Source organism: Vanessa tameamea, chromosome 22, assembly GCF_037043105.1.
Source record: "Vanessa tameamea isolate UH-Manoa-2023 chromosome 22, ilVanTame1 primary haplotype, whole genome shotgun sequence".
NCBI classification, from domain to species: domain Eukaryota; kingdom Metazoa; phylum Arthropoda; class Insecta; order Lepidoptera; family Nymphalidae; genus Vanessa; species Vanessa tameamea.
In genome coordinates this window covers 4,458,107-4,477,318 of record NC_087330.1, presented here as the reverse complement: position 1 = coordinate 4,477,318, position 19,212 = coordinate 4,458,107, and the positions used below count along the sequence as shown (strand labels likewise).

The following is a 19,212-nucleotide window of genomic DNA, read 5'->3' as shown; positions in this document are numbered from 1 at the left end:
TAACTGTATTATGATTTCAAATAAAATATTAACGATCTTGATTATTCCAATAAACCATAACGTCTACGTTATTACAATTCAGCGCTTCATAGTCATATCTTGTCTTTGGCAAAGATGTCATGATCGGATTCACGTTCATCAAAATAAAGACGCTTCCTTTTATGTTATCGCAATGAAAATAAATTATAACAACCCAATGAACATAAATATACTTTCAGTAACTGATTATAATTCAAATTAATCAATAACATTATGTGTGTTTAATTAATTTCCTGCTAAGTGGAGAAGGACAACATCGTGAGGTATCCTGCATAAATCGGATTAGATTCTGCCACGTGTAACCAACCCACTTTTAGGTGAGTACGTCGAGTAAGCTTCTCCTAGAGAATGAAAGAAGGCCTTAGCCAATCGGCACTTAGTTACTAAAAATATTATTGGTAATATTCCAGAATATAAAATAATAATAATCAGTCTACTACGAATTCTACAATATAATCAACACCCATTGCCTCTGATTATTTGGAATACTAAATAAACAAACTGTTAACATCGAAGATTTTACATCAATATTAGCATTGAAAATAAATTTGTTAATCAAATTTAAATTAACATAGAATAGTATTATTATAGTTAAAATGGTAATATTCGAAAATCATTTATAAGTTTATTATATCTACAATATTTAAATCATAATATTGTTTATCGTCTTCGATATATTTATATAGTATTATATTTTAGTTTCTGTTAAATAGCTTCGTATTTTTATCAAGCTTTATATTTATAATATTAAATTTTGCAACATAATTGCTAAAAAATTATCAATTATTGATTTATTTAAAAACGATAGTATGGAATAATATAAATTATCTCAATAGACTCCGCAAACGTTCAATAACGTTTTCTATTGACCCGACACTAATAAACTCTTTATAATTAAAAAGGAACATTTCGCTTAGTGCTAAAAAGCTATCACAATTCGAATAAAAGATAAAACTACGGAATTACATCCACCTGGATATATAACACTACTAGTGATGTTCTCTGTCCGATGAAGACTTACTACCTAAAAACCTATTATTAAGAGTACGATACAAGCTTTTTATACGAGTTTTAGACAAGATTTTGTGCTTCCAATCATACATTTAGTTACTTCAAACACAATTATTACGAAGTTGATAGCATAGTTATGCCAGTCTTAATGCTTGACCCTTTAGTCAATTTTATTATGACCCGTTCCGTGAAATTATTCGTCATTAAAATATTACGATTTATAATATAATAAATGTGACTAACATCCATACATTAATTTACATTTAGGTATATTTTGGTACTTTTGTTTAAAGGAAGATATTATTGTTTGGTAACGTCGATGGTTGATCCTTTCCGCTCTGTGATCTCTTGATCCGTTACGTGACGCCGCCGCGTGACAGAGGAAGGCACCATCCAAAACGACCATCCGGTACTCTTGGAGACACATTTCGAGCATCTAATGATAACAAAATAATACTCAGGTATTCGTATTAAATTCATATATTCTATTTTATACGAACGTATATATTTTCTAATACTATTTGTATGATATCTTTCTACATTGAAATCTAAGTCATTAATGAAATTATATTTTATTTATGTGAACTCTTATGAGTTTATGACTTGGATTTATTGTTGCTTCTTCCAAGATTAAAAATGTATGGACGCAAAATTAAGCTGTATAGTTATAATGTTATAAGACATAAATTAAAATGTTTCAATGCCATATATGTGTCCAAGTTACGACAGGTTAACAATTTAACAATTTACACATAGTGAAACTGGAACCAAAACTACATACACATACACACAAGCACAAATATTCATTCTATAAATTACAGTTAAAATATTTGACCTACAAATAAAAGCATTGAAGCTAAAAAAACTGGCATGTAAAAATGTAAATATGTACCTGTGTCATTTTATCCTGACGTCCTTCCCAGGATAGCTCTTCACTGTACCAAGGTTCATTCTGAGTACCGAAGTATAGGGGTTCCCATCTGTGATAAGGGTACTCCCTCCGAGCGATCAGCATCGGCTGAAAGGGATTGTTATTAAAACACTCGCTGTGACTATGAAAAATGTTTCTGTTTTCTTTCAATCTTAAATAACAAATAATTTAACTATTCTAAAATTAAGCTTTGAACACATTTTTAGTTACTTAGAATTCGTCGTAATACGTAGTGATTAGTAGGTAAAAAAAAAAAATCTGATCTTAGATCTTTATTGTTACTTGTTTGCGCAAACCCATTTGGGTAGGTACCACCCACATATCAAATATTCTACCACCAAACAGCAACACTTAGTATTGTTGTGTTCTGGTTTGAAGGGTGACTGAACCAGTCTAAATACAGGCACAAGATAATATCTTCGCTCTCAAGGTGACGCTGCATTGACGATCGCGTCACGTCAGTACTAATCAAGAAAAAAAAATTCACATTGAACTTTTACACAGATAATATAAGCACATATGTTCCATTTGCTTCTCGTGACCTTTACATGTTATTACATTAAATATTTCAGTGGGGTGCAGGTGTAAGGTACCCTATATCATTTTGTGTATACCTGCGATGCGTATACGAAACATTACGATGATCTGTTGATTACTTAAGAAGTGAAATCGTTACAAACAAACTCACTTTCACATTCATAATATCAATTAGAATATTGTGTTATAAAATAGTCGCTTACTGTCTTGCAACTTTTTCTATTAGTAAAGAAATGATAAAAGAGAAAGATACACAACGAAAAATGAATTAAACACTACCTACTACTGTTACAGTATATATTGGTCCAGCTTAACAACACTGCCTTACAACTGTTTAATCTAATTTGCCACCGATCAGATCTAGAATATTGTTAGAGCCTCACACACTGCGAAATACAGCTACGCATCTCCTAAATCGCATCTAAAAAGCCGAGAAGGCCCAGTGGTTAGAACGCGTGCATCTTAACCGATGATTTCGGGTTCAAACCCAGGCAGGCACCACTGAATTTTCATGTGCTTAATTTGTGTTTATAATTCATCTCGTGCTCGGCGGTGAAGGAAAACATCGTGAGGAAACCTGCATGTGTCTAATTTCAACGAAATTCTGCCACATGTGTATACCACCAACCCGCATTGGAGCAGCGTGGTGGAATATGCTCCATACCTTCTCCTCAACGGGAGAGGAGGCCTTAGCCCAGCAGTGGGAAAACTTACAGGCTGATTATGTTATGTTATGTTATCTCCTTTGCCTCATTGCGTACAAACAGTCAACATTCGCTACAGCAATATTCACTGTCAACATTCGAGTTTATTTTTACGTCCTTTCCGAGGCACGGGAGTGTACACACTTCCAACTTCCAAACTCCGGGGTGTTACTGAGAATTTGAAAAGCCAATAACTTTCTATCGCCTCGACCTAGGTTTTGAACCAAGGACCCAGTATTCTGCGACCAAATATCTAGGCACTAGACAAACCAGGCAGTCAAAATAATGTAAAGACGATGACGTACAACGAATTTTAATAGATGAATTTAGAGAAAGTCCTGTCACTTTCCTCCACTAAAAATTGATTTGAACGCAGAGATTTCCACTTCTGTAGAAATTTGATTAATCAGAAAATAACTTGAGGACATCCATTTCATTTTACTCGCTTTAAGTCTAAGTATATCTGGAGACCGAAGATACTAAGTAAATTCGAGATTACTCCTTTAATTACTCTTTGATCCTCGATCTGATATAATATCTACATATAGCAGAAAACAAAGTCGTTTTCTGACTCTGTCTGTATCTCTTCTGCCTTTACCAAATGACTGAACGGATTATGATACGGTTTTCATTAGTAAAAAGAACGATAAATGAGGAAGGTTTGTATATACATTTTATAAACATTTTACAAAAATCTGTATTAAATTGGCGGACAGTTATAATAATCCAAATTTGAATCAATAAGCTGTGGATACATTTTGATCTTTGTTTCACAGAAAAAATATTATTAATAATTCTCAATCATGTCATAATTATTCAAACTTATATATAAATAAACTAGTTGTCGCCCGCGGCTTCACTCGCGTTTTAGTGTTTGGTTGTCATGTGTTAGGTAAAAAAAGTAGCCTATGTCCTTCCTTGGAGTTCAAGTTTCCTTCACAGCCAATTTCAATAAATTCGGTTCATTGGTTTAGTAGTGAAAGAGCGACAGACAGACAGACAGACAGACAGAGTTACTTTCACATTTATAATATTAGTATAGATTAGAGCCGTACGAAGCCTGAGTAATGGTTTGTCATGACTATCAGAGCACTACTAAAATATTCAAACAAATTCTAGACTCAATAAGTCTAGAATTTGGAGCTGTAATTAGGTCTATTTTATAACCTAAGCACGGATTCTTAAGTTAATTACCCGTAGAAAGACATTCAAAATCGATTTAATGAATTAAAAATTGTTATAAAAATGAATAAAATTAAAGTGTTTAAAATGAGTAATCTTAAACTGGTCTGTCTTTTTCTCAAGTCTAAACTAGAAAAATGGTGATGCCTTCAACAAGAAAGTAGATTTTACAAGGAATTATCTAATTTTATTGAGAAATTATCCATATATTCTCTGCATTCAAAAAAATGTCTTATTTTTAAAAGAATTAAAAAAAAAACTTTTACAAGAGCTGAGATCGTCCAGTAAATAAAATGTTGGATCTTTACAATCACAACTGACTTTTTTGTGCTTCAGTTAGTCACGCAAAAAAATTACGAGAAGGCCTGGATTGACGAATCTCTGTACTCACGTCCCAACTTGTACAGAGACGGCGCGGCGTGGTGCAACCACTTCAAAAAACCTCCTTATGAAAGGAGGAGGCTTTAACCCAGCAGCGGGATATAATTGAACTGTTAATACAAGTAATACTTACCTCAATAACACTTGGCGATGGACGTATCAGCCAAGACTGAAGTCCGGGGAATCTTTGGCAATGAGCACAAACTTTCTGATGGAAGTACTTCGCACGGTTTTCATTTATCAAGCGTACTAACCTGTTTAGTACAATTTTATTTAGGTTTATAGATGATTTAATAAAAGTTAATTCTACGAAACATTACGAAATAGCACTACGTGATTTTTTGGTTGAGATCCCCATAGCACAAAATCAAGTTTATATACATACAAACTTTATTACTCTACGCAAATTTTAAAATACGAATGCGTGTAGTACTCACATATGTTTACATTCTGTATCACATGTTTGCAAACGATAGAAACAAGCGAAAATAAAAATCACGCAGTTTTATTTCGAGGTGCGGCCTGAGCTTTAGAATTATTGTCAAAAAATTATAATTATAAACAAAACTGTTTACATAGCAATCAACATTAAAGAAAATATGTTTGAATTAAAAGTTTATGATAAATCGGATGAAATATTATACAATAATAAAATCATATTGCGAATCTTTTTTCTGTTCTTTATATTTATGGTTATTTGCGAATACAATACTATTTTAAAAACTTAGCCATAAGTGTGAATTAGGATCAAAGAATCTAAACCTGTGGGTGTTGTGAGAGCCAACAAAAGATATTTTTACTAAGCGCATCCATCAATCAAGCACGGGAGCGCCTCAACCATAATTATCGTAGCGGAAAATCAATCTACCAACAGAAAGCCTGCAAATACGTTCGTGTAATAAGCACACTGCGTCCAATTACACGTAACAGTAGCATACGTAAATTAATTTCATTTTAGTATTAGTAAATTTTGAAAAGTATATCTACATAGATTAAAACAAAGTCATTTCCCGCCGTATGTACGATTAGATCTTTTAAACTACGAAGATTTTTATAATACATAAATGCCTACAATTCAACTTTCCTAGCTAACACAACATTTTTTTCTCTATTTTTGTTTTTCAACCTAAAAGTTGTATAATATAGTTCCCGGGTGAAACCGGGAGCTAGCTATTAATAAATTATATAGCGTTAAGAAGAAAGACAGATCAAGTCTAATAAGCGTTTTCTTTAAGAGATTACTCTTCAATATTCCATCTTATAATTTATACTTCTATTAGTCTAAGCATCTTTTGAACGTAAAATTCCGTGACATTTTTAGTATCATATTTTATGGGTGGCTTAAAATTTTTATAAGTTACATTAAATTTACGACAACAATTCATATCTTACAAAATGATAACAGATAAGTATAAATTAAGTTTCATGTTACATTTAATATTTTTTATAATTTATTTTTGCGGTATTCGGCATAATTTTAAAAGTTATAAAAATGGCATCAAATAAATCGCCTAAAACCTTAAAAAGTTCATTATTTTCAATTGAGGGTACCACCGATATATAAAAAGAGAATTAACGATTCAAGTAAATATTTCAGAGCACCTGTGTCAAACTTTCAACCGCTTTACATTAAACTGAAATACAGAGAAAATTGAACAACGATGTCTCATTCTTAATAACGCTGCTCCCTTATGACGTACAAAGTGTAAATTGAATGGTATATACCCGCAGGTGTTCAACATTAGAGAATTCATTTATCAACTTACGTGTCTTTGTCGCGAGGTATCTCAACACCCCTTTCCACTTCAAACAAGGGTACAACAAAGACTGTCTTAGAGAATATACGTCCCTCGTCTCGTTTCTTATCGCCCATAAGTTTCCTAACCATTGTCAGAAATTTCGGAGCTAATCCATCGCTTGGTACCAACTCTATATCAGAGACTATGAAATAGTTTGTCCTTGAAGCGTTCCTTGCTATATTTCTGCCCACATTAATTGGATAATCCAAATGATTCTCTTGTCTAAATGTTGGTATGTCGAACAGGTCGATTCCAGCGCAGTCGTTAAATATCAACTGTGGGACAAACAACTGTCTTTTAGGCATTCTAGCCATCATTCTTTCGACTTTTTTCTTTCTCACCCATTGTACATATTGAGCTCTTGTTTGATTGTTTAATTTTCTATAACGTTCCAATTTTCCTCTCAACAAATCCTCTATTGAAATATTAGCTGTAGTTGTCGGAATATCTGTGGTCATATAATAAGAATCGGGTATTCTCATTTTCGGTGGATAGCGTTTGGGGAAAAAGAGATGAAGAGAGACCTTGGACATAGCCGAATAGCAACTGCACAGCTGGTTCATTATTTGCATTGTTATGTCCATATCGAAGTTTGGTACAAAAACTGACAAGCTTATTGGACCATCCCAGTATCTTGCTATTTCTGCAATGTGGTAAAGAAACTCTGGAGTAGCTTGAGTGGCATATGTCAGGGCATCGTACTTGGAATTATTTGCATATGCTGTACCTTGGATAGCATTATAAATTACCCTATAAGAACTTCCATTGCCTCCTTCTGGGGGTGTTAGTGACTGAATATTTCTCCACTCTATTAGTTTCGGTAGGCCGTAGTTAAATTGACAGTAGCTTGCATTTTCGTTAGGCTGGTTACCACTTAAAAATGCCCCTGGTATATAGTCAAAGTCCCCGACTTTCGCAGCGAAGTTTGGCATTTCTTGGTGTTTGTAAGCATAAAGCTGAAATATTACCGTCAAGATTACGATAAATAAAGCAATGAGTAGAATGGTTGAATGCCTTCTTGTCAGTCGATATGAGTACGCCCCACATATTCTGATGCATGTCGACATTTTGAATTGTCATTATCTAATTTTTAATATTCAATGCAGTTTCATTTCTTTTTTATGAATCAATTCATTTATTATCACCGATGACGCTGTCAAAAGCACGAATTTTATCAATAGATGAATTAATTCACGCTCCAATTGAATAAAGTAATATAATTAACATAAAGGACTATAATATTTATCATTTATATACACTGAAATATTCCATTTTGCCACAATCAAAACAAGTCAAACTTCACACGCTAAGACAATAGACGGTACATGATAACCTATATCTCGCACACCCAAAAATGTTTCTGTACAATAAATCAATACAAATATCACTTAATACACATAATGTTAACGAATTTAAAGACACTTCACTATTATTTACATTTATAATCATCAAAATTCACGACTGAATTTATTTTTCAAGTCAGTTTGACAAATGCGCGCGTCGCGACGCAACTGAGATGCGCAGAGTTCTTGTCAAAAATCAATATACGCCACTTCGGTCCCCGTTTAGTGTCATTTTTAGTTTTCTTTTGATTTGAGGAATTAGGAAACAAAAGAATCAATTGTGTTCTCACTGCTTATTAATAATGTAAATGAAATATAACTATAAATTAATATAAACAGCATAAAAAAATGGGAAAAATATAATAAATAAAAACAAATCTCAATAAATATTCATTATTTATCAACAACAAAGTCTAATTACGCTTATTAGATTATCTTAACGTCGAGACAAAGGTACCTCAGACGTAGATTTAATTAATTGTTGATACTGATTTGTTAACTCGTTGAATTGTATTTAAATGGCATTTAACTGTAGCGGAAAATTGTAATCCAAGAACCCCTAGTCTGAGTGACAGACCACACGAACTCAATTTAAACTTTGTTTCTTTCCTGTTCCATAGTCGACTTAACATGGAGCTTCCTGGTTTTTTAAATATTTATGAAGTATTGGTATTCATGTTTTAGTAGATGAAAAGTAATTAAAACTTTTTCTATCTATATAAATAAAACGAAGGCTATATAATATGTAAGAATAACGAAACTGGGTGGTATTTCTGAGAGTATTTAACCGCAAATCTAGAAAATTCATGTATTTCATTATTAAGACTGATTGTTATAGGTGTTTTGTATTTTAAACCTTTTATAAACAATTATAAAAATTTAGTCAGCTTAGAAATCACAATTTATCGCACGAGAAATCGTTTTTAAGCATGACGTGAAAACCACTCAGAATTTTCGAATCTGACAATTTGGACATCTTTAGCTGACTGACTCAAAAGTCAATTCCAAATTTCACAGATACGATATCGTAAGCACTAGTTCGTTAAAATAAGCGTTATTTTGTGCAACAACTTATAATTTTGTAACTTGATATTTTTTATTATTAAATTTTAATTATACTTTACTGACATATTCTGTAATTAAAATCGTGGAAAAGAGTAACTACCGAGAATCTTGGCAGTTCCTCTCGATAAGATCTACTTTTCAAACCGCTGGTACCTATACATTTAATTCAAAACGATAACATGATGATTCAACAGTGCTTTTATGAGCTCAAATTGAATAAAAAATATTTTGATTTTATTTTATAAACTTGTTAATTTATAAATAAATTATTTTTTTTATAGAATCGGTTCATATTTCTCTTAACTTTTTCCAGATTGTTGTTTGTTGCCACAAAACATTCAACGGAACGGCAGAACTCATTGAAAAGCGACATGGCGTTTACGTTTTAACTTCATTGCTAGCCCGACTTTGACATGAGGTACGATGCACCACCAAAATTAAAAACTGCAAGTAAAATAACCTGAATTTCGTACAAGTTTACAAACAGTGTTTTCAAAATTATTGATAAGTAACACGCAATTAATGTAGAATTTCTCTGTATAATAGTGTTGGAGTTAGAAAAGCTTCTAACTTCAGATTCATAAATGTTCTCTCGAGTTGTCAGGGATATTAGCGCACAATTGTAGTATTATGCAGTCACATTCATTTGTGTAACTACTTAACTTTGCTTAACACTGGATGGTATTGTTTTTCTACTTTCTCTGTTCTAGAAATGAAGACAAATTTTGTAATGTTTTAAGTTCATTTAGATTAAGGTTATTATTGAGTATAAAACTAGTAGTAGTGAAATATAATCAAAAAGTTCAATTAATCTGAGTTTCATTTTCATCTCTGAATTTGAAACATTAAAATTGGCAAGCTCATACACGTAGCTGAAAATAAAAATGTGAAAATTCCGCAGCTTTTGAAAAATCTGGTAATCTTAACCCCATTTCCCTAAAAGTTCGGTGCTTTGATGTTCCGCTTCCGGTACACTCGACTCTACACAGGAAGTCGATAGTTTTAAGTTTTCAACACGCTATCGCTTTATTCACTGAAAGCATTAAAGTACAGTCTTACTTCAGATTTACGATAGAAAACGTAAAATTATGGACAAATCGATGAGCAATAAATTTCAAACGAACTTCAAATTTGTTAAACCGCTTTATAAAAAATCGAAGATCAACGCTCGTGATTGCACAGTAAAAAGTACATTTCCTGTCACGTTTGATAGGAGTATAAAACGGTTTGGCGACGACTTTAACGTCAAAACAGTTGTTACTAAAAGCGGTGCTAACGTTATAAATATTAAACGTAACTTCAGTAGAGAATATAAAGTTTTATTACCTGGTGCTTGTGATAGTGAAATTAATGCTGATGATTTGCAAAGTTTTAGAGATTTCGAAAAAACACTCAATAAACAAATCACACATCGCGATAAGTTTTTAAGTGATATGAATATGTTAAACAACAATGAAGGTGCCACGTGTAGTCTTAGTAATATAGAAAAATTTACGAACAAACATAATGATAACAATAAATTATCACAGACAGATCTTAATCGGACTATTGTTTACCATAAGGTACATTCTAAAGTACATAAAGTACATTCAAACTTTATAGCACTATATAGAAAACTCTTTTTGAATGTATTTTTAGATGCCTGACACGTGGTTGAGAGTGTATCCCGACAAAAAAGTTCCCGGAGAGAACTTATATTCGATAATATTAAGATGTTGTTTGTGCCAACTAGGACTAGCCACTTTTTTGATACTTTGGACTACCATTGCTGTTTTCGTTATACAATCCTATGAAGGTATGTCTAAATACACAAAAAAAAAAAAAAAACAATTTACCAAATTAATTTTTACATATCCAGTTAGTACGCCCCTATGTATAGACTAATTCAATGGCAGGTGGATTATAGTTAAACAGACCTTAGATATACATATTACATGCGATTTGCTAATGGCTCAGCTATTACTATGCACTATAAACACTTCTTGATTAATATATCTCTATTTATAATACAATACTGTTCCACTTAACTCCGATAACATTTTAATTTTATTTTCAATATTATATATTGTACCTAAATTCATAATAAATACAACAGTTTATTGTTATTTGGTACTCAACCAATGGTGTTGTGTCAATTCAAGGTCATATTTGTTTATTCGCCTTTAGTCCTCCTGCAATTGTAAAAAACTATAATATGTTCTACTCATCTTTTCACCGGCTTATCTTATTTTTGTTATTATTTTTTTCTCCATATTGAAGTATATTACTCTGAAATAATGCTCAAAATGGCTTTTTAGCTGTTGGTATTTACAATTTTATTTATTTAATTAGATTCGCCAAGAGATAGACCAACTAAACATTAATAAATTTTTTTCTAGCTTAAAAGTAGATGCTTTTAACAAACAACCTATTAAAGTTTTACCTATTTAAACTAACATATTGAACAATTGTATAATTACTCCGAGGGTGTCTTTATACTTAATAATTTTTATTTAGAAATGAAAAGTAATCACCCGCGGTTTCGCTCGCGTTGTAGGGGTTGCTCGTCACGCGTTAGGCATAAAAAGTAGCCTATGTCCTTTCTTGGAGTTCAAGCTAGCTTCATAGAGATTTGGCCGAGCAAGACCAATACAGATCAATAGACAGAGTTACTTATTACAGTAAACCTTTTTGTTATCGGACACAAACAATATACTCGAACCTGACCCTTTTCTTAGTCTAAAATTATTGTAATTTAAACTTATTCTATTCTATATCCACCATATCATATATCTTATTTTTTTATGCTATAGGTGGCAAACGAGCTGGACGCTCATCTGATGGAAAGTGACTACCACCGCCCATGGACATATGTAATACTATAATTATTTAATAAGCTTATACGTATATTTTTGTATGTTGCTCTTATATTGCACGATTTGATCTTCCATTTTTAAAAAAAGCAATAAAAACAAAAGAGGATATATTAATGTCTATAAGCAAGAGTCACTGCTTCATTTGTCTTTTAGTCGTCTCCAATATAAACTACTTATCGTGTTTATTATTTATTGTTTTATCGTTTGCTATATGTTGATTTGAAAGTTGATATAATCAAAATAGAATATATATATCTTGATAGAAGATTGCAAGTTGAAATTTAAATATACATAATTTGTGTTTTTTAATTATCTCACGCTAAGCGAACAAAAATATGTACATCAAAATCTGATCAGTAAAAAGTTCCAAAAACCTCTTTTGACGACGTGTTCGAATAAGTTGATTCATATCTTTACTTGGTTGTCGTGTGCTTTGTGTAAGCCAGTCTGGATAGTAATACTTAGTATTATTGTGTTTGGTTTGAAGGGCGAGTGAGCCAATGTAACTATAGGCACAGTACAGTACAGTACAGTAGTCCCGTAGGTAGGTGACGCATTGATGATATTAGGAATGATTACTATCAGGTGGACCATGAGTCATTCAATCTACCCACATGACATAAAAAAAATCTCCTCATAGATCATAGCCCAGCAAAATGTTATTTAAAGAATGTAACTACAATACTTTTATTTTGTTGTTTTAGGTCCGCAAGAAATAAAAGTATCATCACAATTTGAAAAGGAACAAAATCAACTCGTAATCGATCTGGCAACAGAACTAAGACAGGTAATCATTCAAATTATAAAAGTTTATTAATAACATAACATAATACACACGTAGGATATATCCGTGATACAAGTTGAGCTTATAAGAAAATATCTTATGGAGTAAACTGAACTGTTAGACGGATCTGCATAGCGTTCTATTATGGCCAAGCATCATGTTTCATCCTTAAGGTAATTCCTTAAGCTCGAAAAGGCTATGTAAGTTATATTCTCTGCCGCAGAGGCAGTTTGTCTTATTATATAAAATATATAAATCAAATATATTTTCTATATAAACAAAATTTTGTATTAGCTTATATAAGTGCTAAATTTCTGACATTATAAAAGTATCAAATAAACAAAATTATGATTTAGTCTCGCTAGCTAATTTTGGACTGCGGTTGACTCATGAAATCGTTGATATATTTTGGCAAAACATAGCCAAGGATATATGCTATGTTTATGTAGCTAAAGGAAGTCGAAGGCGTAACCTTCAAAGGAGCGCACATTGTAGACCCACAGTTTATAGGCCGCTGGGGCATACGCACACAATGAGAACGTAATGCTCAAACAAATAAAATAAACACGAACTTAATTAATTAGGCTGACAGATTACAAAACTTGATGCACAACATTTGTGTTGAACTCTAAATATTTGAGTTATCACACTCAAAATAAGTTGAAGCACAAAATTTAAATCTTCCCAGAGGCGCTCAATGCTTTATAATACTGAACTTTTACTTGCAAAACATAGTTCAAACAAACATATTTCGAATACTCTATTGTTGAAAGCAAGAGAATAAGAATTTACTTCATGATAACGTTTAAAAATATCAAGCAGTCATCTCAAAATTTCAATTGTAATAGTATTATATGTATAAATATGACTGCTAGATATTTAGCAACATCCAACACACATAAAAAGTAAACACAATCAAAATAATAAATAAAACCAAAGGCACGAACATTACATCCGTGGAAAATATTATTTATTTAAAAAAATAATTGTAGTTTTAATATACGCAATTTTTTCTATCTAAAATCTGTCGATGGACAATAAATACCAACGTAGTACTCGAAAAATTCAGTGTTGTTTGTTCAGATTTTAACCTATTAATATAACATTATAATTACATAAATTGTGATCAATATAATAAAAATAAAGATATTTAATACGTTCCTTTCAACTGAACACACCATATATTTAAACTAGCAGTGCTATTCTGTAAGAAGTCACTTCGTACCTCATTCGTGAAATGTTGACAACTTAATTACAGTGAAACGCTATATTGATGCGTGAATCCCAAAACTATCACATATCACTATCTGACATATAATATAGTATGAGATTCGTAGTAAGAAATAATTTTTAAAATAATATTTTTTTCTAATCGCTGGTTTAATATTCTCCCAATTAAATGACGAAGATTATCAAAAAAAAAAAAAACAAGTACATATTATTTATGAGTATTGGCCATTTATATAATAAGCTGTTACCCGTGGCTTTGCTCGCGTAGAATATGAATTTATTTACAAATTAACTTAAAATATTACGTTGATGTAAGACCTCTTTGTATACCACATTGGTGTGTATTTCAGCCCTTAGAGTAGAATATTTAGAATCGCTTAAATGCGAATCAACGTATTTTTAACCGGTAGCCCAAAAATGAAATTTCGAGCTTTTAACTTTAAAAATGACGGACTTCCAGACTATCCTACATACGAAATGTCTACCCAATTTCTCTCCTTAGACGTAAAATATCCAAAAACGCTACAATGCGAATCAACTCATTTTTAATCGGTAGCCCAAAAATAAAATTTCTGTTCTACCGACTTTCAGACTAATCTATATAAGAAATGTCAACCCCTATTAAACCCCTTAGAAGTAGAATATCTAGAACACTTAAATAAGTATTTAATCATTTTTAATCAGTATCCCAAAAATAAAGTTTATATTGTTAGCTTAAAAAATGACGACTTCCACAAAAACTGTCAACCCTCATTTCACCCCCTCAGGGGTAGAATATCAAGAAACACTTAAATACGTATCTACTCATTTTTAATCAGTATCTCAAAAATAAAGTTTCATATTTTTAACTTAAATAAAGGACGGACTTCCATAAAAACTCAGAGGTAGAATGACAATACTTTCAACAACTTACAACCTTTCATCCTCTTTTTCAACCCTTTACAGCACTTTTTTTCCAAATAAAAAGTAGCCTATGTCCTTTCTCAGGCTCTAGACTATTTGTAACAAATTTCGTTTAAATCGGTCCAGTAGTTTTGGCGTGAAAGCGAGACAGACAGACAGACAAACTTACTTTTGCATTTATAATATTAATATGGATTGGAGGACATCATATAGATAAAGCCATTATTGAACAGACAGACAGCGTCAGCTTATTCTTTTAAGATGAAGAAGTCTTAGAAGATCGCGATCACGTCTGCCAAAACTTATTTTTAGTAACACAGTTTAAATGCTTTGTATCAATATTTTTTAGGAAATCGATACACAATTGAAAAAAGAATTATAATAGAAATAAATAATATACATTTTTAAAAAATATTAAATTATCAATAACATTTTTTTTATTAAACCGAATGATTTAGGAATCAGTTTTACTGCTTACTAAAATTTCAAAAAAAATAACAGCTTACAATATGAGCTCAAATTAGCCTATTCCAAAAGTCCCATATGCCGGTCAATTGGCTGTAACGCCTTGTCTACGGAGCCTTAAGTATGGTATTATTATAACTATTTTCTCTGTGTTGCACTCATAAAATATTAACTTTTTTATATTCATGTAAGTATGTTTAAAATTCCAGTATAGAGGTTTTCATTAAACAAACAACTTGGGTATAATAAATGTACTTATACAAATGTGAAAGCTAACAAATGTAGCACTCGTATGAATTTTTAGTGCCTCACGTGTTTAAACAACGAGAATGAACGTTTTCGAACTAACTTTTTGTTGAGTTGCAAATAGTTGAACGGAGACAAGATATTTATTTAGTCTACTTATTTATTTAAAAACGAAAAATTTTATACGTAAATCCATTTCGCATGAATCTATAATGCCGTGGATTTGAAATATATACAAAATGGCATTTCAAATTTTTATTTCTTACAAAATTTAATTTCAGTTTAATTATTTTTAGTCAGTCTTACCTTAATTATGGGTCATATAAAAGTCGTTTAGACCTTTAATGAGAATGGATTGCCTCCTGGCTTTCTCTATCTAATATTGGTGATTGTTACCACTTTTTAAACTTTAATATGGCACACGCTGAGTTTCTTCAAGCGGTTCTACTGAGTCTAGCTTATTTCTAACCACTGGATACAATATTGAATAAAAACATCCGTCTGTGCAACCCACACATGGTAGAAGTATTAGGAGCTATTCCTCTTTTATAATACGGGAGCACCAGATCCGTAACACAATTTAATACTTAGAATTAATTACTGTCTCCCTATTTGATATTATTTTTTGAAGTGATAACCTCTTATGGGAGGGCAGAACCTCGTCGTTACGTACCGCGTTACGGCGCTCAGTCTGTTTGTCTTGCATATACGGCAGCGGTAAGCAGACTCCTCCTCTCTCACTCTAACCCACAGCGCATAATTTATTTTGTACGAAAGCGTCAAAAGAAATTATGGAAATCTTGCAAACGTCAATTTGCAAAATTGATGAAAATGCTAATCAACGGCAAATTTATGTATTTTTATATTCGTTTATTACGTATCGATATTTCTTGCTCTCCGAAACAAATGTCAAAGTTGCTTATAATTTTCTGAGTAAAATCTGTAAATCAATATTTTTTTAAACTCCATTTCTATCATTATTCCAAAAAATATAAAACATCAATAATACCAGACTATTAACTTGCAAAATAGGATATAGTCTACTTCCCAAATAATAAAAATTGCCACTGAAACTGAGCGTCTATCAGCTGGTACGATGTAATCAGATTAAATACCTATTTCAAAACATAGCTAGCTAACTTTATGCAACTTTTAGAGGAGAGTAGTTCAATTATGACACTTAGCGGTCAGAATTGCTGGTGGAAATATGCAAATAGCGAATGTGGTGACTCCGGAGACAGGAACAGTTACGTTAAAATCTACGCTGCAGATATGCACTTATATCCAGAAAATATATTACAACGAGAAATTGTGCAGAAAATTCATTTATTCATAACTCTTTAGAACAGGCATACATATGAATAAACGTAACCTATGTATGAACTAAATGTAAAGTAGAAAGTTTTATCCCTTATCAATTTTTAAGTATTTACTACATAATCACAAATATATCATAATTTTACTAATATTACAAATGCGAATGTAACTCTGTTTGTTACTTCTTCGCGCTTAAACCGCTGAACCGATTTAGATGAAATTTAGTATGGAGATAGTTTGAGTCTCGGAAAAAGACAAAGACTAATTTTTCAATTTACCCCTCGAGGGGGTAAATTAATTAAAATTAAGATTTAGATAAAATTTGGTATGGAGATAGTTTGAGTCTCGGAAAAAGACAAAGACTAATTTTTTAATTTACCCCTCGAGGGGGTAAAATGGGGCGTGACGGTTTGTAAGCTACTGGTAAAGTTTTATAAATTTTGCGCGAGTAAAGCCGCAGGCACAGCTAGTTTTTCTATAAAGCTCCTACATGTTCTATCTATCAAATCTATCCTATTTATCAAAGGTCTTTCTTAAGGTGAAGGAAAACCTTACTTGTAATACGAGCAAAAATTAATCACAAGATTACTTCGATTTGGTTCACCAACTATTCAATATGGTCATGACCAATATAATTAATAATAAACTATACTAGATAATATACATTTTGTGATATAGCTAGACGGATGGGCAAATGGGCCACATAATGGTAAACAGTTACCATCGTCCATTTCTTACATCACCAAAGTACCACAAACCTTGGGAAATAAAATGTTGCCTTCCTTATTTAGTAATATAGAACCTTGGAGCACAAATAAATTTGTTATGAAAACTATTTTTGATTAGCTTCATCGTTTTGTAGTTTAAGTTACGCGAACTAAATATTATTAATGAGGTGTATTCCATATATTATAACACCAAAATATAAATGTAAATTATCAAGTAAATTTAATATTATCTTTGATAAAATTTATACTATAAGATGGACCGTAATATCAAACTTTTATCATAGGATTAATTCAGCAGTGCATAAAAATTGTCAAATCTTGTCTCGTCCTCAATTTTAATAAGACCGAAAATAACCACGAACTCATGGACACTTGTCAAAGTTTACGGGAAGCCTAATTAATTTTTAATACTTAGCCAAGCAGCGTCTATCCCGGTCAAGCACCTACTAATAAGAGCCTACTTGGGTGAAGATGATCTGGTATGGCCTCACAATATTAATCCTTATTGAGCTACCTCGTTGATTTAGTACCCAGATATAATGCTGTAGATCCGAAGGTTCAATGCCAGAGTTATTGAGTTCTGCAAAAGGTTCAAAACCTTCAAAAGGTCTGGTAGTTGGAAGTATGGACACTACCAGGAGACGCGCGTGAAGCCGTTGGTCCTGCGCCTGAACTGACGACTGGAAATAGTTCATATAAGAGCGAGACAATGGAGAGCATTTATGCACACACTTGTGCACTATACGATATCCGGCGTAGTTGACTGCCGTAGTCGAAATTAGTCAGGGTGCATTACCATTCTTATTAAAATATTAGCTGTTACCCGCCCGCTAGTTAAAAAAATCACACTGGTTCAACCGTTCTTGAGTTATAGCGGGACATACAGATAGACAGACAGACAAACAGATAGACAGACAAAAGTTTCAAAAATGGTAAAACTGATGTCAGTGAGTCATAAAACGAATATTTATTACGAAATTCGACAAATTGAGTGTACAGACAAATTTATATAGTAGTATAGATTACATTATCTTAATGGATTAAAACCATATTTTTGTAATCTCTAAATGGGATATAAAATTATAGTATATCCCTGTAACATATATATATTCATAACTCTATACGAATATATTTACGTAAAATCGTCGGAAACCAGAAAACCTTACTTGAAATTGAAAAATAAAAGGTTTCATTACTACATCTTTACCCAATTTTAGTGTGAAACGACAAATATAAAATCAAATTTAAAAAGTCACTAGCACGAGTCGTCTACTACTAGTCGGCAAGAAATTCAATAGAGCCTCGTTTTCTCGAAGAATCCTTGGTATCTGCCATCTTGTGACATCCCGACTATTTCAAACCACTTAGCAAGAAACGAGCTGCGTAGCTGAGACGGAAGGAATTTATGGAAATTAATCTCAGCAGATCCTCTTTTAAATCTCATTATTGTGGTCAGATTTATTTGCATAACGCTTGAAATACACACTACAAATTAACTCATAAACACTACAAATTAACTACCCTGTTTCATATTATAAAGGGACGCATTGCTATTTCATGTAAAGATTTGTATATATTTCTTTATTTAGTAAATTAATTATTTAATATTTTATATTAAGGTATTTTATAATTACACCTTACGAAATTTTAACATAACATCTGGCACAATATTATATAAATGATAAGTGTTAT

At 31.9% G+C, this 19,212-nt stretch overlaps 2 protein-coding genes across 2 annotated transcripts in view; one reads left to right on the top strand and one right to left on the bottom strand.

Annotated features, from left to right (window-relative positions):
• Positions 1 to 1,174: 1,174 nt before the first annotated feature.
• On the bottom strand, positions 1,175 to 7,726 carry LOC113391492 (beta-1,4-glucuronyltransferase 1-like). Its single transcript, XM_026627472.2, has 4 exons — positions 6,552 to 7,726; positions 4,919 to 5,039; positions 1,943 to 2,068; positions 1,175 to 1,486 (listed from the first exon to the last, which is right to left on the bottom strand). The coding sequence occupies exons 1-4, from the start codon at positions 7,649 to 7,651 to the stop codon at positions 1,289 to 1,291; spliced, it is 1,545 nt and encodes a 514-aa protein (XP_026483257.1). The 5' UTR covers positions 7,652 to 7,726; the 3' UTR covers positions 1,175 to 1,288.
• Positions 7,727 to 10,080: 2,354 nt separating this feature from the next.
• LOC113391494 (uncharacterized) overlaps positions 10,081 to 19,212 on the top strand; it is a 40,571-nt gene continuing 31,439 nt past the window's right edge. Inside the window, exons 1-3 of the mRNA XM_064218393.1 lie at positions 10,081 to 10,554; positions 10,631 to 10,787; positions 12,552 to 12,634. Of these exons, the coding sequence (XP_064074463.1) occupies positions 10,081 to 10,554; positions 10,631 to 10,787; positions 12,552 to 12,634 (714 nt within the window). The remainder of the gene's footprint in view (positions 10,555 to 10,630; positions 10,788 to 12,551; positions 12,635 to 19,212) is intronic.